General features: G+C 44.8%; 1 protein-coding gene across 3 annotated transcripts in view; it reads left to right on the plus strand.

Annotated features, from left to right (window-relative positions):
- NHSL2 (NHS like 2) overlaps positions 1 to 25,122 on the plus strand; it is a 46,968-nt gene that overhangs the window by 2,878 nt on the left and 18,968 nt on the right. The window contains exon 1 of one of the 3 annotated variants that reach the window (XM_081336593.1): positions 5,141 to 5,263. The exons of the other annotated variants lie outside the window; for them this stretch is intronic. Coding sequence (XP_081192719.1) covers positions 5,221 to 5,263 — 43 coding nt within the window. The 5' untranslated portion in view covers positions 5,141 to 5,220. Of the gene's footprint in view, positions 1 to 5,140; positions 5,264 to 25,122 lie in introns of those variants that run through there. 3 annotated transcript variants of the gene reach the window in all.

The following is a 25,122-nucleotide window of genomic DNA, read 5'->3' on the forward strand; positions in this document are numbered from 1 at the left end:
GAGTTACTTGCAAATTCTAGCTACTTATTCCGAATAAATATGAGGATTTCCTTGCTGGACACCGTTGTTCTATCTATCTCTTTGTGTTGGGAGAAATAGTATGGTATAGTGGTTAAAATGCAGGAGGAAGGGGTTTTTCCCCCTCTGGTATTTTGAAAAGATGAACAGGTTTTCCCTTTTCTTCTCTTTCTCATCTTTCCTACCAGCTTCTCCTATTGGTATCTTAGGATTTATCACTTGTTGTTTGTATCTTAGGATTTATTATTATATCTTAGGATTTGTGATGTAAGATTTACCACTCTGTTGTTTGTATATACACTGAGAGCTTATGCACCAGGCACAAATTCCTGTTGTGTCCAATCACATCCAATTCCAGTTTTTGGAATGGTTCAAGGCTTAGTATGTTGCCCTAAACCTCTGTTTGGTAAATTTATGGCTCAATATATTCTGTGAATGCAGAAAATGGCTTAATTCAGCAACCAGGCTGACTATGTTGTTTGCATTTACCCAGTGTTGTTAGCTTATACTTCACAGTGTTGAGTAGGTTTACAGAGAAGATCATGCATCAACATGTGCAAACACAGAGTGCTTTCTGGTCCCTTAGAAGCAACCAAGTCCACTTCCTTAATGAATGAAATAATCCTGAATTGCCAGGAGGATGCAGATATCAGTAGTCCTCAACTTACGACTACGACAAATGTTCAAAGTTACAACAGCCTCGGAACAAGTGACTTACAAGTGACTTGGGAACCATGTGGAAAGGAATTGATGTTACCCTCTTCCTAGATGTATTTTTGTAGCCAACATCGGGGAGAACTCATGGTGGTCTCCTACCCAGTACTAATCGGCTAGTCCCAATCAAACTATACTTAATTCTTCTTGATATCAGCCAAGATAAGCTAGATTCTCTCTGGATAGTTGAGGATTCCTTGCTGCTTTCTGAGCTTGGTTGTTTTCTTGCAGACATGTCATTACTCACACTAGCTAACACCACCAGTGCTAGGAGGGAGTGGGCTTTACGAACGATGGTGTTACCTAGTTTAGGTAATGATACACTTGCAAGAAAACAACCAAGTTGAGAAAGCACCAAGGACCCCTCATTTCAACCCTGAGCTACAAATATTCTCCTTTATTCTCCTGATATTTCTAAGTAATGGCCTCCGAGGGAATTGGCATGCAAAAAAAACGATCCTCAATGTCTTTATTGTTATACCTATTGTTGTTAGATTATGTAATGCATGCAGATGCACAAATAAGTTCATTCACAAAACTGACAACTAGCTGAATGCAAAGCCACACAGTCCTTGAAGGGTAGGGGGAGGGATCAGGAGCAGCCCCCCCAAAAAAAAATCAATCACCCACCTTCCTCTCTTTTGTTCCCCTCCATCTTTGAGGCGGGTTTTGCCTTTAAGAAGCCTCTTTTGGAAACAAAACTCATCCAAAAGGCATTGGTGGGTGGGTGGGTGGGTGGGTGGGGGGATCTGTAAGCTGTTGCCATGGTTCCCCAAATGATTGCTTTTAGCCTGCTAATTAGCAGACAGAGCCAGCAAATCACAAGGTGTGTGAGCAGGATGGCGGAAGTGATGCCTGAGCTGATTGGCTGTAGATTGGGGAGGGAAGAGGCTGGCTGTTTATTTTCCTACCTGCCTCCTGCAGTGCAGGTGAAGGGGAGAGGAGCTTAAGCCACAATTGGGGGTGGGGCGGGGGGGGGGAGAAGAGAGCTGGAAAGACCTGCCGGGCTATGGAAAAGATATTTGCATGTTGAATCAGAGAAAGATGTAAAAGATCATCCCAGCTCCATCCCCCTTTTTTTAAAAGACCATTTTGATGGCTGGGAGGTTAAAGCAAACTGTTGCAGTTTGGTTTTCAACTTCTAATGCAGGGGTGTCCACAAGACCTGTGGGCTTCAACTTCAGCATGGCTGGCTGGGTATTCTCTGGGAGTTGCAAGTCCACAAGTCTTAAAGTTGCCAAGGTTGGACACACCCCTGTTCTAGAGACGCTTCTATGCAGGCCAGATTGCCCAAGTCAGAAGAATTCCAGCATCCTTTTGAATGTGCCCTGCAAAGAATTCAGATCTCTTTTCTCTGCTTTGTCCAGCCTTGAAGAGAGGGATTGAATGGATTTGGAGGTGCCAAAGTTGGCTTCCGGTGCTAAGGAATTGCACAAGCCCTTCCCGGAGAAAGTTGGAGGGCTATCCTCCTTTAAATTCATGGGACATAGGAATGAAGGTTAAAAGACGCTGAGTTCTCGGCTGGAGAGCTGACAGCCCAGGTTGGAGACACAAGCTCCACCACACAAAGGGGTGAGCTGCCGTTACGTGCCCCAGCTCCTGCCCATCTAGCAGTTCAAAAGCATGCAACTGCGAGTAGATTAATAGGTACCACTTCAGTGGGAAGGTAACAAACAGTGTTCCGTATGCCTTTGACATATAGCCATGCTGGTCACATGGTCACAGAATTTGTCTTCGGACAACACTGGCTGACCCAGCCAAGAAAAGGAGATGAGCACCGTGCCCTAGACCTGGACACAACTGGTCTGGGAAAAATCTTTGCCTTCATCTTTTAGGAATGAAGGGTGTTGCTGAGACCCTTTGCAGAAGCCAAGGGACTGAGAAGGAGAAGCAGGGTTTGCAATGTCGTTTCTCCTTTTTCTGGTCTCCTACTTTGATTTTGCTTGAGTCCAACTTCACAGCGAGGCTCTTTCAGGTGGCAGTTTCATTCCGGGGACGTTGTGTCTCCATGTGAGAAATGGGAAAAAGCGGGGGAAAAAATACTATTGCAATTCATGCCACCTCCAGCCCCGAGTGGCCCCAATTTCTACATTTTTCCCCCTTCCCAAATTCCTCCTTGTGTGTAGTTCTCAACTGAATGGAAAGTGAAGCTTACAATAGGTTTTAAGTACAGGATTGGGATTTGGGAAGATCTACTGATAATTACAGTGCTATTAAAAAGAAAACAAGTTTCTCGCCCTCAAGGTGGTAAAAAAAAACGAGCCTTAAAAAAGCATGCAGGACATTTCTGGTGAAATCACGGAAAACCAAAAGGAGGGGAATTGCAGCGAAGCAGGATTTCCAGCAATCTGTAGGCATGAAGGAAAGAGAGATTGAAGATAGATAGAGGCAGGTGGCCTGGCAATCCTTGTTTTGGTGGCTCTGCTGCTGTTTTGTGAAATACCTACAGCCTTGGGTGCATATCTTGAAATTCATTTCTGCAAAGATAGGAGGGGGAGGACATTTTTTTCACTAAGAGCCTTTGGGCCATGCATGATTACTAAGCTCTCAAAGTATGGATTTGCTCCAGGGAGGTGTTTTCCTTGCAGTGATTAAACTCCCAATTGCCAGAAAGAAGTTTCTTGGCAATTGAATTCATTCTCTGGGGAGAACAACCTGATTCTGTGTTTAGCACAATCTGCTGTTTGTGTGTGTGTATGTGTGTGTGTAGACGCTCACGGTTGGAGAGGAAGGAGGAAGCATTTGGGGTATCCATTACCTTCTCAGTTCCTCCTTCTTAGCCTGTTGGGGTACCAAACCCATCACAGCTCTTCTTGCTAGTTTATAAATTATTTCTTGAGCTAAATGGAAACTGACCTATAGTTCATGTAACATAGAAAGCTCCAAACCAACAACACACAAAATGGCTTCGCTCAATTATATGCAATGTGGTCATGAAGATTTGCAACATGGTTTTATGACTTTAACCTTGTACGCAAAAGCCAGCAATTATGATTTATTTAGTACATGGTAGTTAAAGAAGTCTTAGCTTTGTGTGATGTGCAGACCTGGTCACTTAAGTCCAACTATCCCCTTGATTCAATGTTGTCTTCTATTCTGGAGCAAGGACTCTCCCACCATCTCCTACCTCAGGGGTCCCCAGCCTTGGCAACTTGAAGACCTGTGGGCTTCAGCTCCCAGAATTCCCCAGCCAGCCTTGCGATATAAATTTTGAGCTCAATTGTGGTCATATGTCGACAACTGTTGTATTGCTAATGGACAGAAGAAATGGGATGGATCACCTGCACAGTGCACTATTCGGATAATGTTTCATGAGTTTCACTGGGAACGTGTGGAGTTGTCTACACGTCAAGAAGATGCTCTTGGTTGATATAATCGGCAGCTGGAGGCCCTGAAGTCCAAATATAACTACAATTAGCCCTCCACTTAACGACCACAATTGAGCCCAAACTTTCAGTTGTTGAGTGAGACGTTTGTTAAGTGAGTTTTGCCCCATTTTATGATCTTTCTTGCCACAGTTGTTAAGTGAATCACTGCAGGGGATAAGTTAGCGACCCAGTTGTTAAGTGAACCTGACTTCCCCATGGACTTTGCTTGTCAGAAGGTCACAAAGGAGGATCACGTGATCTTGGGACACAATAACGGTCGTAAATATGGACCGGTTCCCAAGCATCCAATTTTTGATCACCTGATCATGGGGATGCTGCAAAGGTCGTCCCTTTGAAAAACGGTCATGAGTCATCTTTATCAGTGCCGTTGTAACTTTGAACAGACGCTAAATGAACTGTTGTAAGTCCAGGACTTTCTAAAACAGATCTTTTGGTTCTCCATGGAAGGACCTGTCCGGAAACATCAGTGGAAATGATGAACTCGTCACCTTCTTAAAATGTTGATGAGGATGTTATCCATTCAGTCGTGTCTGACACTTGGCAATTTTATGGGACAGGTCTCTCCACTCCTTCTAATCTTGCAGGATTTCTTTTGAGGGTTTTTTTTTCTAGGCAAAGTAACGCCCTATTTAGCCCAGAATGCTTTCAGGGTTCAAACTCTGGTGTTTTTCAAAACTTGGGAAAGTCAAAATCAGGGCTGAGTTCCTGACCGGCTCAGAATCTGCCCGCTCGCTCTCTCTCTCTTGTTGCTAGGAAGGAAGACTGGACGAGGCAGTGACAATGAGCAAGCCGGAGTTGACTCAAACATCCAAGCCCTGGTGACTTCCTCTCTCAGACCAGGGGCTGCTGGACATGGGGGAGGGTGTTGAGCAGGCTCCAGCAGGGAACAAAAGGGAGAACTCCCTCCCGGTGAGGTGGTGAAGGGACCCATCTGGGACTTGCGCCTGGCTGTGGCAGATATTTCCTTGTTGCTGCAAGCCGAGATTGGAAGTCAGGAGGTTGCCGAAAGTGGACTGCTGTGAAACAAGTTGGCGTTTCTAGGGTGCATGCTTGGTGGATCCCTGGAGACCATCGGTTGCAGCCTCTGGGGTCGGTGGATATGGAGAAGGTGGGATCTTTGCTTGTTGCTTTGCACAGAGCAGGTAAGACAGAAAAGAAAGCTGGTTGAGTGACAGGCAAGGAGTGGGTGATAAGGCGCTCTAATTGTGCATTGCATGCTTGGTGCATGGGATCCTGGATCTTCTTAAACCTTATTTCTACCATGGTTCCTTGAACTGATCACATGGGCTTGGTTCACACAACATTACCAAAACCCAAGCCAACAAACCACATCATGCATGCTACACTCTGGGAATGCACTGGAGACTGAAAAGCAGTAGCTGCGCTGAATGTTTTTCCTGCAAAAGTTTTTTTAAAAAAAAAATTCCAAAGATTGAATTCAGTCTTAAGCTAAAACATATTCCTCCTGCTTTTCTATTTAAATAATACACAGAGTAGTGTAATTGAGCGACCCTTTCTCTGGGCAGATTCCAAGCTACTAAATCTGTTCAGTCCAGACTTAAACCCCGGGGTAAGTTTATGTGATTTTTTTTTTTAATGTCCTAAGTTAGGCGTGCAAAGAATGAAAACCAATTGTTCCGAAGCAAGAGAGACAGAGATTTTTCTACATGCGTCCTGTGGAAGACATTATTTTTAGAAGATTTATTACCTCCTGTATGGAAGGGGAACAGGAAAGCCGATTTTCAGAAAGTGTTTTCTATGAACATTAAAAAAAATGTTGCTTTTTAAAAAAGTAGATGAAAACTCTGGGTTGGTTTTTTTTTTTAAAAAATGGTATTACAGACGAGTGTGTTAGGTAGAGCTGTGTTGCACAGTGATTAAAGTGTTGAAAAAGATTGAACTAAACCATAGTTATGCCCATCTTCAGCCACAAAGGATCTCTGGATGATTTGGGGGTGAGGCACTGTTTTTTGGCCCAGCCTACCTTTTAGGATTGTGGTTGGAACAACATTAAGAGGCTCTTCTTGTATGTTGTTTTGAGGTCCCAAGCAAAAGATAAAGGCAATAAAAACACACCATAGATTCTCTCAAGGAGCTAGCTAGCTATCACTGTTGAGGAAATGCCAGTTTACTCTTTTTCCCCCAGTGGCAGACGATCAAAGAATCAAGAAAGGGGCGACTTAGGTCATTCTTCACCCGTAGTTAAGATCACAGCAAAGCCCAAAGTTATTTCAGATCTCCTTGGAGACAGCTTTAGGATTTTACAATCTGCTTGTGACAAAAGGCCTGGGATTTTTCCAGCCAGGAAGAGATAATTGTGTCTTTTTATACCTTGTCTTTTGTAATGCAGACAGTTTGTAATGCACACCTGTGTTAGATTGCAAAACCCTGATTAATGCTTGCAAAGTACAAATTCTTCACTTTTTGTGTAGCTGAGATGTTTACAGTGCTGGGCATGTAAGGGTTGTGTGCATTCCTTCTACCTTAGTTTGTTTAGCGTCTTGCTGTAACTCTTGGGTGTTCTCAAGGCATCAGTAGAGAAAAGGTGAGCAACTTTTTGACCACAAAAAAGAGGCTTCCTATCAGAAAAGAACGGTCGGCTGCTAGGGAGGAGAAAAATGGATATTATAACAAAAAGGGGAGAAAGCGGGGGGGGAAGGTAGCTAATCCCTCTTTTGTTCTGACCCCCACTGGCTTGTTTCAGACTCACCTACCACATGCCCTATAGATTACCCAAAAAAGAAAACAATTCTCAAATAGAGCTACAGTACAGTTGTTATTCTGCCCCTGGGTTTTGGTCCCAGCAGCAGGCAGAAACATCTGGGCAACTTTGTGTAGCCACAGAAGAGAATACCTGCAACTCAGGATTGAGTTGTGGAGTGTCTGAGCACCAAGGACTCCACAACTTTGCATAGGCTCGGACGTTGAGCTGGATTCAACTGGATGGGATGGGATCATCCACGAAGGAATGATGTCCATGGCTATCGAGCGGGAAGTTGAGAAAACCAGCCCAGAAGAAGACATGGGCAATCACTTCCATCCTGTTTCCAACCATCTTGTGGTCATCGGGAACTGAGCTTGAGTGGAAGAGATAGTTCCTTTCCTAAAGAACCAAATTCAACCAAAGTTGTTATATTAGAAGATTGGACCACTCTTTGCTGCTTTTCAATGATCTTGTGTTACAGGGAGAGGGAAGGTGGGCTTGTAAGTTGCTATTTAGACAGGCACCCAGCCTGGCTGTGCATTGTCTTTCTGCCTCTGATCTCACCTCTTGGCCTGAACCCTGGGCCTCCTTCCTCCCACTCGTCTTGTAGGCAATTTCCATGAATTGTGTTTGGTATGTATCAAGGGTTGGAGGTTGGGCCACAGAGCAGCAGAGTCTCATGGCTAGATCCAAAGGCCCACGAAACTTCATGAAGTGTTTGAAGTTCTCCTGAATCTCAGCAACCGAGTAATTTGGGCACAGTTGAAAATTCCCTGCTGGCTTTTGACAAAGAATTCCCTACTAGTTCCTAAGAATTCACCATGAGATTGCGTGAAGACTCCTCCCCTTCTCCTTCGGGCCCTTGAAGCTCTGGAGATTTGCAGGTCATTTCTGAATAAAGTTGCTAGCTGGTGTTCTTCTTTAAATAAGATCCAAATAGCTGAAGTGGCTGGACGGTGATGCCAACCCTCTAAAACACTGGGACAGAGATGAAAGATGTTTCCTTTGTGAAAAAGCAGAGAGAGAGAGAGAGAGGTATAGATTTCAATAGCTGTTTGTCAAAGATAGGCTGGCCGGAGAGTGAAAAAATAATCTTTTCCTTTTAGTAATCAGGAAATGCAGCTTGTCCAGGCAAGGGGGTTGTAAATCACACGCAGGATTTTCAAAACAGATGTTCTTCTGTGCAAAGCAGTTTCTAATTTGGCCTGATGGAGAATCTGCTACCTTTCAGTGTGTAAAGTAACATTTCTGCTGCCATCTCCAAAAGTTTGGTTCAATCTATACAGGGTAGGAAACATAGCTGCTGCAACCCAACAAATCTGGAGATGTAGGAGATGCAGGCAGAGCTAGGGGACAGAGTTAAATGTGTCAGCAGCTTAGAATCATTACATTGCCACAAACGATCCAAGTCCAGACCTCTTGAATTTCGTTGACTCGTATCTGGCACCAATTAAGTATTGAACTTAAGTTTATTAGACTCTTGTGCACAGTAGTCCTTGACCACAATCGAGCCCAAAATGTCCATTGCTAAGCAAGAAAGTTGTTAAATCATTTTTGACCTATTTGATGGCCTTACTTGCCACCGTTCTTAAGTGAATCACTGCAGTTGTGAAGTTAGTAACATGGTTGTTAAGTGAATCTGGCTTATCTATTGACTTCGCTTGTTAGAAGGTCTCCGTAGGAGATCACAAGACCTTGGGACACTGCAACCGTCATAAATACAAATTTGATCATGTGACCATGGGGATGCTGCCATGATCATAAGTGTGAAAAAAACAGTCAAAAGTCACTTTTTTGAGTCCTGTTTGTGGAAAGAAAAATCTTCATCAGGGTCCAGTCCAAGCCGGGAATAATCAAAATGGAGACTGCTTTAGAAAGAGGCTTGTAGTTTATTGAAGAGGAGAGCCAGACAGAAAGATGGCTCTGGAAAAACTTAGCACATGCAGCAAAGTGATGGGCTTTTATACCTTCTGTGGCTCTTGAGGTTGTTTCCTGTTCCTGTTTGAGGCTTTGTATTTCCTGTGTCATGTACTTTGACCTGAGTCTGAGTGTGCCCTTTTGGCATTGGTGGGTTAATCCTATTATGTCCTGTCTTAGAGTTTGGGTGGGGTATGTAGATTTTAAGTGTCTTTGTCTTCCTAATCTCTTCAGCTTCTAGCTGGAAGGCTCCAACCTTCCTGAATGGATTATTACATCTGCATTTCTAAAAGCTGGTTTCTGCCTAGGGCAGGGGTAGGCGAAATTGGCTCTTTTATGACTCGGGGACTTCAATGCTGGCTCAGGAATTCTGGGAGTTGAAGTCCGCGAGTCATAAAAGAGCCAAGGTTGCCTACCCCTGGCCTAGGGGCTGGAGCTGATTTCTGTCTTTTTTAAAGATCATTCTCCATCATTCCTTTGAGAAAATATATTCTACCTTTTTAATATTTCCCAAAATATTTCTTTCTCTGGATTTTCCCCACATGTCGTAACTTTGGTCACTAAACGAACAGCTGTAAGTAGAGGACTTTGCATAGGCTTGAATAACCCTTCTCTGCAGCTTAATGAAGGGTCCTGCTTCTCTGCACCTGACAGAAGAAAAGATAGGAAGGCTGGGAATTTAATCTGGCTTAGTTTAGAGATTCATCGCCATTGTTTGCACAGGAAAGAAAAAAAACACCCCAATTTGGGCCTAATCACCCTGATCAGGGGGGAAATGATGAACTCTCTCTGTGTGTGTTTGTGTTTGTTTTTGTGTTTGGTTAGCCAGAGTTTCTAAAACCATTTCTGCCACAACAGCTGCCCAAAGATTGCTGGATATTGCTCTGAAATGAAGAGTAAGCCACATTCTCCCTATTTCGTTCTACCTGCTCAGCCCACAGTCTTGTAAAACGGGGTGTGAAGATTGAAGACCTGCTATAAAAGATTGCAATACAGATTGCCTTATTCAGCTCGCCAGGTTGTTTTAAAGCAGTGATTTTCAAATTTGGCAACTTGGAAGATGTATGGACGCCAACTCCCAGAATTCCTCAGCCAGCCCATCCATGCTGGCTGGGGAATTCTGGGAGTTGAAGTCCACACATCTTCCAAGTTGCCAAGTTTGAAAAAAAACAAAAAAACCCTGCTTTTAAAGGATGTGCCTTTATATCGTTTCCACGGAATCAGTATTCTCCTCTGATACTCCAGATTTTAGTGCTTGGATATTTTCCTGTCTTTTGTTTTTCATCCCTTAACTTCTCCCCTCCTTTCCCAAAAACTGAATTCCTTTGGATAAGCTTTGGGCTGAGTTTTATCCCTCTTATCTCTCTGTTTCTCTTTTGGCTCTCTACATGTACACACACAAACCAACACAATTTTCAATCCTACTCCTTGAATAGAGAAATATTTATAGAGAAAAATGATGGCCAGTTGGCTTCTAATAAATTATGTTCAGCCAAGTGCATTTAAATCAGGAGATAGGGCTGTTTTTTTCTCTTATCTATGGGGAGTGAGTTTGAACTGGGCTCCTGGCACATTTTGGGAGTGTGGGGGGGTCACCCTTGTCTCTTTCCCAGCAGGCTGCGGGAGAGAATAACAGGTGTCACCTGTATAGTCATTTGGGGAGAATTCCAATTTGGGGAGTATTTTTGAAACTAAATCAACCCACTTCTCCCCAGAATTTTTTCCAGCAAACTCTCCAGTCAATTGAACATGGAAGCAACCTATTGGTTTGCAAATCTCTCATTTGAAGATAGGAATGCCTCAGGATGGGTGGGATATTCAGTGTGCTTCTGGGAAAGTTAGGCGCCTTAACGCCCCCCCCCAACCCAGCCACTTCACTTCTTTTAAAAGGGAAGGAGAAAATGGTTTTGCAGGACAACCCCCAAAGTTTTGCCAAGCGATCCATTTTTCTTTGCCAAGTGTATCCAGCCAGGCACACGCCAGTAAGTCCATTCCAAAGAAGGCTGATGATGTCATTGAGGCATGCTGCCATTGGCTGAGCCAAGATTCTGAGGGCAGGAGGCTGGGTTGCTTAGCAACCCTGTTTTAAGAGCATCTTCCGCCTTTTTCTGGGTACCAAAGAGACTTCTTCTGCAGAGATAACTTAGGAGATGCTGGTCCTTCCTGGATGGCTTGGCTCTTCACCTTTGGTTTGTATCGTGGGCTGTAGTTATAACAAGTTTAACTTGGCTTTTCACAGAATCCTCTCTGGATTCTGTCATGTCAACCCATCAATCTTCTTCCAGTTTCCTTGGCCTTCTGCCCCAGCTGAGCATTGTGGAACTGCGCACAATGTGCCTGAATGAAGCTGTAGCTCTCCTGCACTCTTTGGGGATGGAGTGCAGACGGAAGAGGGAAGGGCTGTGCATGCATCTGCATACCTTCAGCCAGAGCCTTTGAGAAATCTTTCACAATTCTGGAAGCAGAATTTAACCATTCCAAAGGCTAAAATGTACAAAGAACGGTTACAGGAATTGGGTATGCCTAGCCTGAAGAAGAAGGGACGCGGTGGCTCAGTGGGTTAGGACGCTGAGCTTGTCGATCAGAAGGTCGGCAGTTTGGCGGGTCGAATCCCGAGTGCCGCGTAAAAGAGTGAGCGCCTGTTACTTGTCCCAGCTTCTGCCAACCTAGCAGTTCGAAAGCACGTAAAAAATGCAAGTAGAAAAATAGGGACCACTACGCTGGGAAGGTAACAGCGTTCCGTGCGCCTTTGGCGTCTAGTCATGCCGGCCACAGGACCACGGAGACGTCCTCGGACAAGCGCTGGCTCTTCGGCTTTGAAACAGAGATGAGCACCGGCCCCTAGAGTCGGAAACGACTAGCACGCATGTGCGGGGGAACCTTTACCCTTTACCTAGCTTGATGAAAAGTAGGACTAGGGGAGACATGATGGCATTGTTCCAATATTTGAGGGGCTCCTGCAAAGACAAGAGAGTCCAACTATTCTCCAAGGCAAGACTAGAAACAACAATGGAAACTAACCAAGGAGAGAAGCAGCCTAGAACTAAGGAGAAATTTCCTAATGGTGAGAGCAATCAACCAATGGAATAGCTTACCTTCAGAAGTTGTGGGTGCCCCATTACTGAAAGCTTTCAAAAAGAGACTGGACAACTATTTGTCTGAAATGGCATAGGGTCTCCTGCTTGAGCAGGGGTTGGGCTAGAAGACCTCTGAGGTCCCTCCCAACTCTGTTATTCTATATTCTGTGTCCTATGATCACTTCAATGCACACACTCCCTTTCCCCTCTCGCTGCCTAGTCTCCCTGTGTCATCTTCCTCTTGCATGGCATGATAAATCAGAATTTCTCTCCCTGAGCCCCACCCCAGGTACTTTTGGGCTTGCATTTTAATGCCTTGAAGGGAAAGGATCAAACCACTGAATATTCTCAAATGCTACAGCAGATTCTGAGTGGAATTGCTGTCCCATTGTCCTTTCCCCCCCCTTCCTGCTGCTGCCAAACTAGATTTGATGCATTGTTTTGTCTCTTTTGTTCTGCAGAGAGATCTGTGGGTGGGTGGGTGGGGGAGAGGGAGAAGGGGGGGAGGCTCTTGCACATTAAGCAGAGTCTCTTTGAGTAGGGAGGGAGATTTTTATCTTGTCCCTGCTTAGAGAGAAGTTATTGCCTTCTCAGCAAGCTATACAAGGTATCCTTTTCCGCAAATGGACCTTAGCTGGAACCCAGTGATGCTGCCACTCGCCAAGACCCCTCCCAACTTGAATTTTTCATAAAAGCAATTGGGCTATAGTTTCTTTGTCAGGAGGGACGTGGTGGCTCAGTGGGTTAGGACGCTGAGCTTGTCGATCGGAAGGTCGGCAGTTTGGTGGGTCGAATCCCGAGTGCCTCGTAGCAGAGTGAGCGCCTGTTACTCGTCCCAGCTTCTGCCAACCTAGCAGTTCGAAAGCACGTAAAAATGCAAGTAGAAAAATAGGGACCACTACGGTGGGAAGGTAACAGCGTTCCGTGCGCCTTTGGCGTCTAGTCATGCCGGCCACATGACCACGGAGACGTCCTGGGACAAGCGCTGACTCTTCGGCTTTGAAACGGAGATGAGCACCGGCCCCTAGAGTTGGAAATGACTAGCACGCATGTGCGGGGGAACCTTTACCTTTACCTTTACCTTCTTTGTCAAATTAGCGGTGGCGGACTTGATACAGCTTGTGGCAGTTGTCGGACCTATAGTTCCCAGAATCCATGTTTGGACCTGGGGCTGCTAGGTGTTGTAAGTTACACGTTTTTGGCCAACTCACTAAGAAGTAGATCTGTTCTGTAGGGACAGGAATACCTCCCAATGCTTATTTAAACAAACAAACAAAAAAATCCGGTATATTAAATAGTGAGGCTATCTTATTCTGTTTGTCGTTTGTTTGAGTTGGCGTTTACTTTTTGAGTATTGTGTTGGGTTTTGTTTCAATAACGTTTGTGTCTCCTGGACACAAGTCATTTTAAGAATAAATAAATAAGCATTTTCAGCATGCTGGGAATTAATGCTAGGAGTTATCTGTGCTGCAAATCCTTTTGTTTTGAGCCAAGGAAAACGATAGATGTAGCTGAAGCGGGTGGAGATTTGGGCAGCTGTATATTTTAGGCTGAGTGCCACTGGATGAACATGCAAGTAGTCCTCAACTTACAGTCACAATTGGATCTGGAACTTCCTGCTAAGTGATGAGGTTGTTAAATTTTATAGCCTTTGTTTTGCTGCAGTGGTTAAACGAATCACAGGGTTGGTTAAGCGAATCTGCCCCCCCTCCAATTGACTTTGCTTGTCGGAAGTCAGCTGGGAAGGTTGCAAATGGCGATCACATGACCTTGGGATGCTGCAACTCATAAATACATGCCAGGTGCCAGCAGCCGAATTTTGATCATGTGACCATGAGGATGCTGTGATGATCCTAAATGCAAGAACCAGTCGTAACTCACTTTTTTTCAGCGCTGCCATAACTTCAAACAGTTGTTAAATGGTTGTAAGATGAGCTCTTCCTGTATGCAAATGAGCAATGCTATGCAAATTTCCTTGGGCCCTCTGTGGTAGAATTGAACGTACTAGTGTTGTGGTCCTACCTATACATACGCTATGCCAATCTTAGGAAGATGATTCAGTGGATAAAGTTTTTGCATGGTTAGATTTCAGTGGAGTTCCATCATTTTCACATTAGGCTGTGAAAACTACTTGCTACTGTTTGAAACTCTGCAGAACAGCAATACTTGATGATATATATAAAGGTAAAGGTTCCCCCACACATCCGTGCAAGTCATTTCCAACTCTAGGGGCCGGTGCTCATCTCCGTTTCAAAGCCGAAGAGCCGGCGCTTGTCCGAGGACGTCTCCGTGGTCATGTGGCCGGCATGACTAGACGCCAAAGGCGCACAGAACACTGTTACCTTCCCACCGTAAGGTAAAGGTAAAGGTTCCCCTGCACATGCGTGCTAGTCGTTTCTGACTCTAGGGGCCGGTGCTCATCTCCGTTTCAAAGCCGAAGAGCCAGCGCTTGTCCAAAAACGTCTCTGTGGTCATGTGGCCGGCATAACTAGACGCCAAAGGCGCACGGAACGCTGTTACCTTCCCACCGTAGTGGTCCCTATTTTTCTACTTGCATTTTTACGTGCTTTCAAACTGCTAGGTTGGCAGAAGCTGGGACAAGTAACAGGCGCTCACTCTGTTACGCGGCACTCGGGATTCGACCCACCAAACTGCCGACCTTCTGATCGACAAGCTCAGCGTCCTAACCCACTGAGCCACCACACCCCTTGAATATATATTATTCCACCAACATCCAAACATCTCAGTTTCCTGCTTGCTCAGTCTAAGCTGGGTTGGATCAGTGCTTTGGTGGACTCCTGTGCAAATCACTTGAATGGGATATCCAGATGGGATATCCATTTGGGGATTAACACTAATGCAAACTTTGCATTGCATATCAGAGATCAGGCATCCTGTGGTGACTATTTGTAACATTCACACCCAGGTTGCCTATAGAATTCAGTGCACTGACAGCCACCTTCTTCTGCAAACCATGATTTTGCATGCAAGGGCTTTGATAGATTTTTTTTAACTAAGAGAACCAAGCAACTTTGCCTTATTTGTTTCTGCCCCTTTCTGCAAGAAAAATGTAACCTCTTGTCTTCCTTGTCTTTGAAAGCCTCTTATCTATGTCAAAATAGTCCCTTCCTCTTTGAAGTTCCCATTTCACAAGCTATATATTTGCAACACTGTGGTTTGCTCATGATGACAGATGGGTGGGTGCTTTAGCTTAGAAGGGTGGGATGGGTGGAGGCGATCTTTTTGGGAAAGAGAAACCCAGTTTTGGGCACGGGTCACATTGTTCCTGGGAACTGCGGCTCAAGCAAGGGACTTAAAACTTTGCTGCTGGGTGGTAAGCTAAGCCCTGTTCGTTTGATGGAGAAAGATAATGCTAATTTTTTTATGCAATTGCACGTGGGGGGGGGTGTTTGGCAAAGAAAACCTAAGAAGTTGCCCAGATTAACTGAGATGGTGTCTTCACCCTATTTTTCTGGCCACAGCTATGTAAGCCAACATCTCTTACCTAATTCTTTTAAAGCTGGTGATATTAGGGATTGAATCTGCTGCCTTCTCCCTGGACATTTAGAGGAAATGTTGAAAGAAAAATCTTCATCCAGGTCCAGTCCAAGCCGGGAATAAACAAACATGGAGACTGCTTTAGAAAGAAGGCTGTAGTTTATTGAAGAGGAGAGCCAGACAGAAAGATGGCTCTGGAAAATCTGACCACCTGTAGTAGGGAGTGAGTTTTTATACCTTCTTGGGCTTTTGTTTGGAGTTGTTCCTGTGTCATGAACTTTGACCTGAGTCTGAGTGTGCCTTTCTGGTATTCTGATGGTGGTGGGTTAATCCTATTATGTCCTGTCTTAGAGTTTGGGTGGGGTGGGTAGATTTTAAGGGTCTTTGTCTTCCTGATCTCTTCAGCTTCTAGCTGGAAGGCTCCAACCTTCCTGAATGGATTATTACATCTGCATTTCTAAAAGCTGGTTTCTGCCGAGTTGTCTGGCTGGGGGGTGGGGGGAAGAGAAGCTTCTGTCTTTTTAAAGATCTTCTCCATTATTCCTTTGGGAAAATATTTCTTTTCTCTGGATTGTTCCCACAGTATGGTTGCTCCTACCTTACAGAAATCATTGTCCAAAGAAACCACGCAAGTCCCATCTCTGCTATCTTTCTGCTGGTAGCTAATTGAGGGATGTGGTGGCTCAGTGTGTTAGGACGCTGAGCTTGTCGATCAGAAGGTCGGCAGTTTGGCGGGTCGAATCCCGAGTGCCGCGTAGCAGACTGAGCACCTGTTACTCGTCCCAGCTTCTGCCAACCTAGCAGTTCAAAAAGCACATCAAAATGCAAGTAGAAAAATAGGGACCACTCCGGTGGGAAGGTAACAGCGTTCCGTGCGCCTTTGGCGTCTAGTCATGCCGGCCACATGACCATGGAGACGTCCTCGGACAAGCGCTGGCTCTTCGGCTTTGAAACGGAGATGAGCACCGGCCCCTAGAGTTGGAAACGACTAGCACGCATGTGCGGGGGAACCTTTACCTTTACCTTTAATGGACTGTGAGAATAACCTTGAGCAACAAGGAAGGGCTGCAGCCAAAGCAGCTATCATCAGTTAAGAGTAATTTGAGTCTGGGGCAGAAAAGTAATTTGGAAGAGCATCTCTCTGATGCTCCCTGTTCTCTCTAGGGTAGAGACAGAAAGTGGGGGCTTGCAAGGTTCTTTTCTTCTGACCCTATAATAAAAGTAGTCTTCGCATTCAAAACGTGGTTAGTCAAATTTGGTCTACCCCAAAGGGCTGACCTCCGACTTCCTGGTTCCTTGAAAGAAGGACTTTCATTAGCAGGGGTTATTCAAATTGCACTGAGATGCTTTGATGGATATTTGGTATTTTGGGATCATTGAAGGTCTTCCGTTTCTATGATTTTTTTTAGGTTGTAGCCGGAGCAACCTTTGCAGACCTGGGCAAAAAAATCACCCTGTGTCCTTTATACCCTAAAACCAGCTTAGTCAAGACAGCCCTTCAACTTCCATAAAAAACATACCCCTGAATAGAGGTGTCAGGGGTTCCTGCTAACCCATTGTCCCTTTCTCCTAGGCTGCTATCAGCCTCCCAGGGTGTAACAAATAACAGCCTATTATTGGCATCTGTATTTCTTCACTCTTTGGCAGGAGATTCAGATCAGGGAAACAGCAAAAAGCGAAGGGGGTGGTGGTGAGAGAGAGAGACACCCCCTGCTCCGAGTGTTGCAACCATGATAAAAAAAATTAGAAGCCATTTCGCTGGCTGTAAAGTAAGCGAGGAGATGGGATCACAGATCTCCGATAGCCTGGCAGGGAGATAACTGCAAGTGGAAAATGGGGTGCCGTGGTTGTGCACTTGTTAGTGCTCTCCCCTCTTGAATTCCTGGTGGGAGGTTTTTGTTTTTTTTTCTGCACTGACATGATGGGCTGGTAAATAGAATATTGCAAAACGCTGCAAGGACCCTTGGGATTTTAAAGGATTAGGCTTCCGGCTTCATTTTTTAAAAAAATAAGATGATGATGATGATGATGATGACGACAACAACAACAACAGTAACAGTGTAACAGTGATACCCATTGTCATCGGGACACTGGGAACTATGTCCCAAAACTTTGCAAAATACATCAAGAAATGGCAGCTTCCTGCAATAACTCCAGCAAAGCTACAAAAAATTGCGCTACTCGGAACATCTTACATTTTAAGGCAATACCTGGTTGATCCCTAGGATGCTGGCAGCAACCCGTGTCAACCATTAGTGCCAGTCAATTTGAGTGTTCAGTTGACTGAGTTTCATGTTTTATGAATAAAAGTTTTATAATAATAATAATAATAATCTCCTTGAACAAGGGACCGAACCTTTTACTAGCCTAGAGTTGAAAGGGACCTTGGAGGTCTTCCAGTCCAGCCCTCTGCTCAAGCTGGAGGCCCTATACCATTCTGGACAAATGGATGTCTAATCTGTTCTTAAAAACTTCCAGTGATGGAGCACTCACAATTTCAGGAGGCAAGTCACTCCACTGATTGATTGAGTAAGGAATGAAGATCAAAGGTTGACTCAGCCTTCCATCCTTCCGAGGTAGGTAAAATGAGGACCCAGATTGTTGGGGGTAATTAAGCTGACTTTGTAATAATGCCGCTTGGGGGGGGGGGGGCGAAAGCCCTAATAAGCAGGCATATACATAGAATGAAGGCTACTGCTAAGCACATTGGTTTGTGCTTTAGATTGTAAGCCGCCCTGAGTCTTTGGAGAAGGGCGGGATATAAATGGGATTTAAAAAAAAAGACATTGATTCCATCTCTAGGTTTCCCTCCATGCCGGTGAATCATCCTGCCAGTGGATTCATTTCACTTTCTGCTATCCCCTCCCTTGGGCTAATAGCAGAAGAACCATTGAGCAATGTTCTCTCAGGATCCATTACAATTGCTGTTCCGCTGAGCTCTTTGCTCCATTTCGGAGAAAGCTGTTCAACCTTTGGGCTGATTCTCAAAGCAGACAAGCAGAGTTTCTCAAAAGGTTCAATGAAAGTTGGGAAGAGGAAGTGAGAACAGCCCTTGCCTATGGCCCAGGTCAGGTTGGATTTACTGCACTGGCAGCACACGTGACTCTCATCTTTAGGCATTAGGTAAGGAACAGAGACTACTAGGCTGTGCCTGGAAAAATATGTGGGAAGAAAGCACTCAAGGTTAAGGAGGTAGGTTGAACTCTTCATCCAGATGCTCTTTTCCCCGTCAATATTTTGGAAACAGGCTGCAACAAATCACCATGACCCTCTTTTGTCCTGACATGTAGCCCTCTCAGCCACACGGAAGATGCAGGAATAAATCCCTCATTTTCTTTCCCCCTCTGCTCCTCAAACTCATGTTCTCCAATATTTGGAAGATCTCTTTACAGAAGTACAGAATAAGAGTTGGAAGGGGCCTTGGAGGACTTCTAGTCTGACCCTCTGCTCGAGCAGGAGGCCCTAAACCATTTGGTACAAATGACTCTCCAGACTCTTCTTAAAAACCTCCAGTGATGGAGCACCCACAACTTCTGGAGGCAAGCTGTTCCACTAGTCGCAGGGGTAGGCAACCTCGGCTCTTTTATGACTCGTGGACTTCAACTCCTAGAAGTTGAAGTCCACGAGTCATAAAAGAGCCGAGGTTGCCTACCCCTGCAGTAGTTAATTGTTCTCACCTTCAAGAAATTTCTCCTTAATTTTAGGTTGGGTCGCTCCTTGATTAGTTTCCATCTGTTACTTCTCGTCCTGCCTTCGGGTGCTTTGGAGAATAAGTCAACCCCCTCTTCTCTATTATAGCCTTTCAAATATTGGAAGATTGATATCATTTTAACTATTAGTTTTAAGTCTCTTCTTTATTTTCCCCACCCCCTGAGGGTAAGCCCTGATCTTTGTCACCCAAGCTTAGAAATGAAGGAATTTTCCTAACAGGGCTGGCAAAAGCTCATGAGTCCTGCTACATTCCTGCCTGTCATAAAGCTCCCATCCCTTCCAACCCTGGCTGGTCCTTTGGCCTAGCCAGAAAACCAGCTGTGTCATTAACCAAAGGAAGGCATGAGGAGTTGCAGATATTGTCCTTCTGTGCAAGGTACCCGAGGCTACATAACTGCAGATTTCATTCCTTTTGGGTAAGTGCTGTTTATGAAAGAGGACAGCCTGACAAACACATAAAACAGGCCACACCTTGGAGCAAATTCCTTTCAACCTGCTTTAGTTCCTTCATTTTGGAAGCCCTCAATCACATCTGTCAGTCGTGGAGGTCATCGCCCACATTGCACGCCAGCATGGATCTGCTGCTCCTAAGGTGTCCTGTCTCAAGCTTCATTTCTCCCCTCCTCTGGATTTCGAACCCCAACGCCTCGATCCGGTTATTCTGAGACTCTTTGTACCTGGTGTGGACAAGACGTTCGGTATCCATGGATACGAGAGTGTTCTCTGCTTGGTGCAGAAAGAGGTATATCCATTTTTGACTTGACAGCTTCTGGGCAGCTCCTGGCCAAGGCTAGCTTCAGTAGTTGCAAGGTGGGCTGGAAATGCCACCTTAGGGTCTTCTATCTAGGGTGCAGGTTAACTCGAGCAATGTTGGCTGAATGATATCCTTCTCTTTATTGTATCAAATACTGTTACCACCAAGCACAGAGTTGGACTAGATCGGTGTTTCCAATAGAAGAGAATATTTCTAGTTCAGGGTTGAACTGTGGAGTTGTTGGTGGTCTCTGAGCTGGGTTTCTTTCTTGCAGATGTTTCGTTACCTAACTAGGTAACATCATCAGTAACATTACCTAGTTGGGTAATCATAACGTCTTCAAGAAAACAACCAGCCTCAGTGAGCATCAAGAACAACACAGATCAGTGTTTCTCAAACTTGGCAACTTGAAGATGTGCGGACTTCCAGAATTCCACCAGTGGTGGTGATGTCCAGGTGCCACTCATGGGATTAAATGACAGTGGAGGCTGCACCATCAATCAGGTCTGGCAACCTAGAAGATACAATTGTACTATCTGCTTTGATTAGGACCATGTATGTAACTTAGTGGGCTGTGCAATCCAGCCTGGTTTACTTGATGTGAAACCAGAAACAGGGCTTCAGTAACTATTCAGCATCCTGTGAAAGCAGTCTCTGGGCACACCAGTCCAGCTGTGTACTGCACTAACATGGACCTGAATGATCTACAACAATCTTTCTCCATCTCAGCCACGTAGAGATGTGCAGCTGGCTAAGGAATTCTGGATTTGGAGTCCACACATCTTAAAATGGCTGAGGTTGAGAAACACTGCCTTAGGTTACTCCTTGTTAAGTTTGATCTGCCTTTCGGCAAAAAGTCCATAAACGGTTTCCAAACATTGACAAATGTAGTTACTGTCTTTTCCCTAATCAAACAAATAGATTTTCCCATCTCTGCAAATTCTGTCCTCTTCGCCAAGCGTTCCTCCATTGTGGGTATTTCAGAACTCTTTGCACCTTTGTGCATCTAATAATCTTGCTAGTTCTGCACTACGTTTGACAGGTTTGATTGTCCTGTTGCAATCACCATCTTGATGTTTTCGACATGCCCTGCAAGTACCCCTAAGAGTTGAGGATTTTAGATGGTAAGAGTCTAACACATCTAAAGGGAATCAGATTGGCAAAAGCAAAAGTTGGATTGGATCTTTTCAGATTCCCCATGTTTTGGAAACCTAGACATGGTTGTCACTTATGTATTGTGTGAACCAAATCATCACATTTAAGACACAATTGGTTCATTTGTTTTGACCATTGTATCCTATGTAAACACAGCATTGTGTTTGGTTAGGGATTTCACGCTCTCCAATGTTCAGGAAGCTTGTTTTCTCCAAATCAGAGTACACCCACATATTGAAAGTATTGTGTGAACTCAGAAAATGTTTCATTCCCATAACCAAATGAAACATTTTATGTGAATGCAGCAGCAATTTTTTTTGGTGTTGTTTCTGAGGCCCTTTCACCCAGGAATAATCAATAAGCTTCAGAAGAAACCTCTCCATTCTTAATAAACCAGAATAACATTTTTCCACCAATGATCTGCAAAGGATTATGGGTCAGCGATGAGAAGTGTTTGCAGCAATCACTGATGGTCATTAATGCCTCATGTGGAAAAAAGGCTTTTATATGTGTTGTTTTATAGATAGATAGATAGATAGATAGATAGATAGATAGATAGATAGATAGATAGTTTATATATATTGTTTTTCAAATGCATATTTGAACTTTTTAAAGGTTTCAAACGAAACTGCCATGGTCAGGTTGCATTTGCTGAATGATGCTTAGATCCTCTTGGACCCACAGAGAATTGGGAAGCGGATTCGGGTTTTGCTTCTGCTTCCCTCCCTCTGTTGGCACGGCAACAAGTCAAATTATTTAAGGGGGGGGAGAAGCAGTCTTGCAGGATGTCAGGTTGCCACAGCAACCTCAATTCAAACAGCAAGTGGGCGCAAAAGGCAGAACATTTTCTTCTGGACTGCAAGTTGGCACAACCCCCTTTGTTCCCCCTATACCTATCAGCCTGGTGTTGGGTGCTCCTGAGATTTTCCTGAAATAGAGACAGACTTCACTTCCAGAATTTGGGAGATGAGAGGATTGTCTGGGTATTATTTGCAAAACAGAGGAGTTGCCAGCACACACACACACACACACACACACACATTTTCCACGCCACAATCTGGGACGAGATCTTCAGCAGACTCTCGCTGGGTCACTGATTGTTGCTTCGAAGAGTAGGGTAGCAGACTTGTCACCTGCAGTTGCTTTGTGGCTGCCTTTCCGTGCTGGGAGAAGCGCCTTGGGCAATTGTTGCTAACATCCAGGGAGTCCTACAAAGTGGCAGAATAATTGATCCCAGGAGAAAAGAATATCCTGAGCTCAGAGTTGAATTGTGGAATCCTGGGTGGTCTCTGAACTTGGTGGTTTGCTGGCAGATGTTTCATTACCTGACTTGGTTACATCATCAGAATAATTGATTTTAGAATCACTGCCCAGAATGTGGAGAGAGACTCCTTGAGATTTTTGTGAAGTGAGACAAATGAATGCTGGGTCTTGCCCATCATTAGTTGGGTCTAGGGGCAGGGGTAGGCAACCTTGGCTCTTTTATGAATCGTGGACTTTCAACTCCCAGGATTACTGAGCCAGCCATGCTGGCTCAGGAATTCTGGGAGTTGAAGTCCACGAGTCATAAAAGAGCCAAGGTTGCTTACCCCTGGCCTAGGCCTAGGCCGCTTTATGACTGGTGGACTTCAACTCCCAGAATTCCTGAGCCAGCCACGCTGAGGGGAAAGGGAGTAGTTTCCAAGCTGAGCCATGCTGGCTTAGGAATTCTGGGAGTTGAAGTCCACGAGTCATAAAAGAGCCAAGGTTGCCTACCCCTGGTCTAGGGCTAGGCGAGTGAGAAATGATGTGAGAGGCCTACAGAGATGACCTCTTTCCGTTCTAGGCTTCTTTACCAGCAGTAGAATTCTCTTCTGAAAGGGGTGAGGATAGGAAATACAAAGCTTATTGATTATTGGCCACTACTTTCTATCCACCATTTTGCATCTCCCCCCCCCCCCCGTCATCATTTTGCTCTTCTTGATGGTGGACTTCTGGATTTTGGTAGAAACCAGTAAATCAGGATTCTTTGCACGCCTTTATTATGGCAACATCAATTCATGATTGGCTTGTAGCATCAGTTTGGGGAAAAGCTTTGAAGGGCTATATCGACAATGGATGGTTCACTTCCAGAGGCGAAAAATGCATTCAGGTTCGTTTCCTTTTTTGTCTTTTGCTGGAAGCACAATCCTCTCACCACGTGGGATCAAAATTTTATCCTTTCTAGATTTTGTTGCGACATCTTAGTACTGCTGGGGGTTTTTTTAGATGGACATTGTGGTTTAGAGTGGCAGTTTGTTCTTTCCTGCACTGAGCCTAGAAATACTAGTGTGTTGTTGTTGCCTCACTGTAACGCAGTCCTTTGGGGTACACATCTTCAGTCTGATGCTGTGCAATTGATTTCAGCTCCCAGAATTCTCGTCAGTGGTCATTCCAGTTTGGGACATCTGGCAGTTGAAGTTCATGCATCTGGAGATGGAAGAGTTCTTAAGGGGAGGGATAACATACAAACTACTGTCAAGCTCTAATGCTCCCTGTACACATTTAATCTGGACTGCTAGTCCCTTTCTGCAAATGAATGCTAATGCTAGAATTTTTGCATGGTGCTGTCTATTGGTCTGATCCCAAGGAGATTCTCTCTGTCTCTCTCTGTCTCTGTCTCTCTCTCTCTCACACACACACAAACACACACACACACACAGAGAGAGAGAGAGAGAGAGAGAGAGAGAGAGAGAGAGAGAGAGAGAGAGAGAGAGAGAGAGAGAGAGAGAGAGAGAATGAATATTACATTCCTGGAACTTGAGCAAACGTAAGCAAAAAAGACCAATTGTGGGATCTTTCTCCTCCACTTCCAGAGCCATATCTTCATGAACAACAAACAGGAAACCGTTTGCAACCGGAAATCCTCTTTCCCCCACCCCCTCCTATAGAGTGCTTTCAATGCAAAAATCCCAATGAAGCTATTTCTTTTTGGTCCTCAAGGCCTTACTTGCTAATTTACAGAAAAAGTTAGGACTTGAGGCAGACCAGCAAGTGATATTGCTCTTCCAATATCTTGGGAAGAACTGGAGCTCAACAAGGAGAGACCAGTCCCAGGATCTATGACTAAAGTTTGTGTGGATCTTAAAACTCTAATACTTCCACAAAGTGTGAAGTTGAAGTATGCCTGCCTTCCTTCCTTCCTTCCTTCCTTCCTTCCTTCCTTCCTTCCTTCCTTCCTTCCTTCCTTCCTTCCTTCCTTCCTTCCTTCCTCCCTCCCTCCCTTCTTTTTTTAACCTTTATCATTTGGCTGGCTCAGCACCAGGCAGCCGAGTCATTTTTTTTAGTTTCCCATAATGTCCTTGAAACAGTGCAGCACCAAGGCATTGTGGGAAATGGAATCATTTGACTCTGTGCTGCTCAGAACACCATGACTGGTGACAGTAAACTTAATTATCAGCCAGAATTGATATACCCAGCTTAGGTGGTAGAGAAGGAACTGATAATCTGCTAATCTCAAAGTGCTGGGGAGGAGGAGCAGAAACGAGGGCTTGTGTTACATGCCCTACATTATCAAGCATCTTTTCATCCACACTCAGTACAGTCACGGTTTGCAACTCCCTCACTCCCAATTCACAGCCCTGTGATCTGCTCATATGTCCCAAAATACCTCTACAGTTCCCGCAAGGGAGAGCTGGGGAAAAAAAAATCTGTCAAGCCACCCTTCCCCTTAAAAGACCCAAAGCACTGAAGCTGGGAGCTTCTGAAAACTGGGGTCCACCCAGTTTCAAAGAAAGGAGAAAGGTAGTTTTAGCCCGGTTTTAAATATGCAAATATGCGGTAGCTGAGCCGGAACTGAGGTTTTGAATAAAGCTGGTGGTCACAAGATCACTGTGACCTGGCGCTGCTTTGCATTGGCCCAAAGTGTGCCCAAAGCAAGACAGAGTGATTGGAATAATGCAGCTGGTTCCTTGTTAGCAGTGAGAATGTGAAATTAACAGATCCCGGTTGTAGGATGCAAAAAAAGTCAGATTGTAACCTCCTGCTTCCATAATTAAACCAAGCAAATTGCCTTGAACCAGCTCCTTAGATGTCCAGCCCTTTGTATAGCCTTCTTACCGTAGAAGCCCCCCACACCAGCTAGTTTGCTCACTCCCACCTCTAATGGAGATTTCTATCCACATCTTAGAACATAGAATAATAGAGTTGGAAGGGATCTCGGAGGAC

This window comes from Vipera berus (assembly GCF_964194415.1).
Source record: "Vipera berus genome assembly, chromosome: 11".
In the NCBI taxonomy this organism is placed as follows: Eukaryota; Metazoa; Chordata; class Lepidosauria; order Squamata; family Viperidae; genus Vipera; species Vipera berus.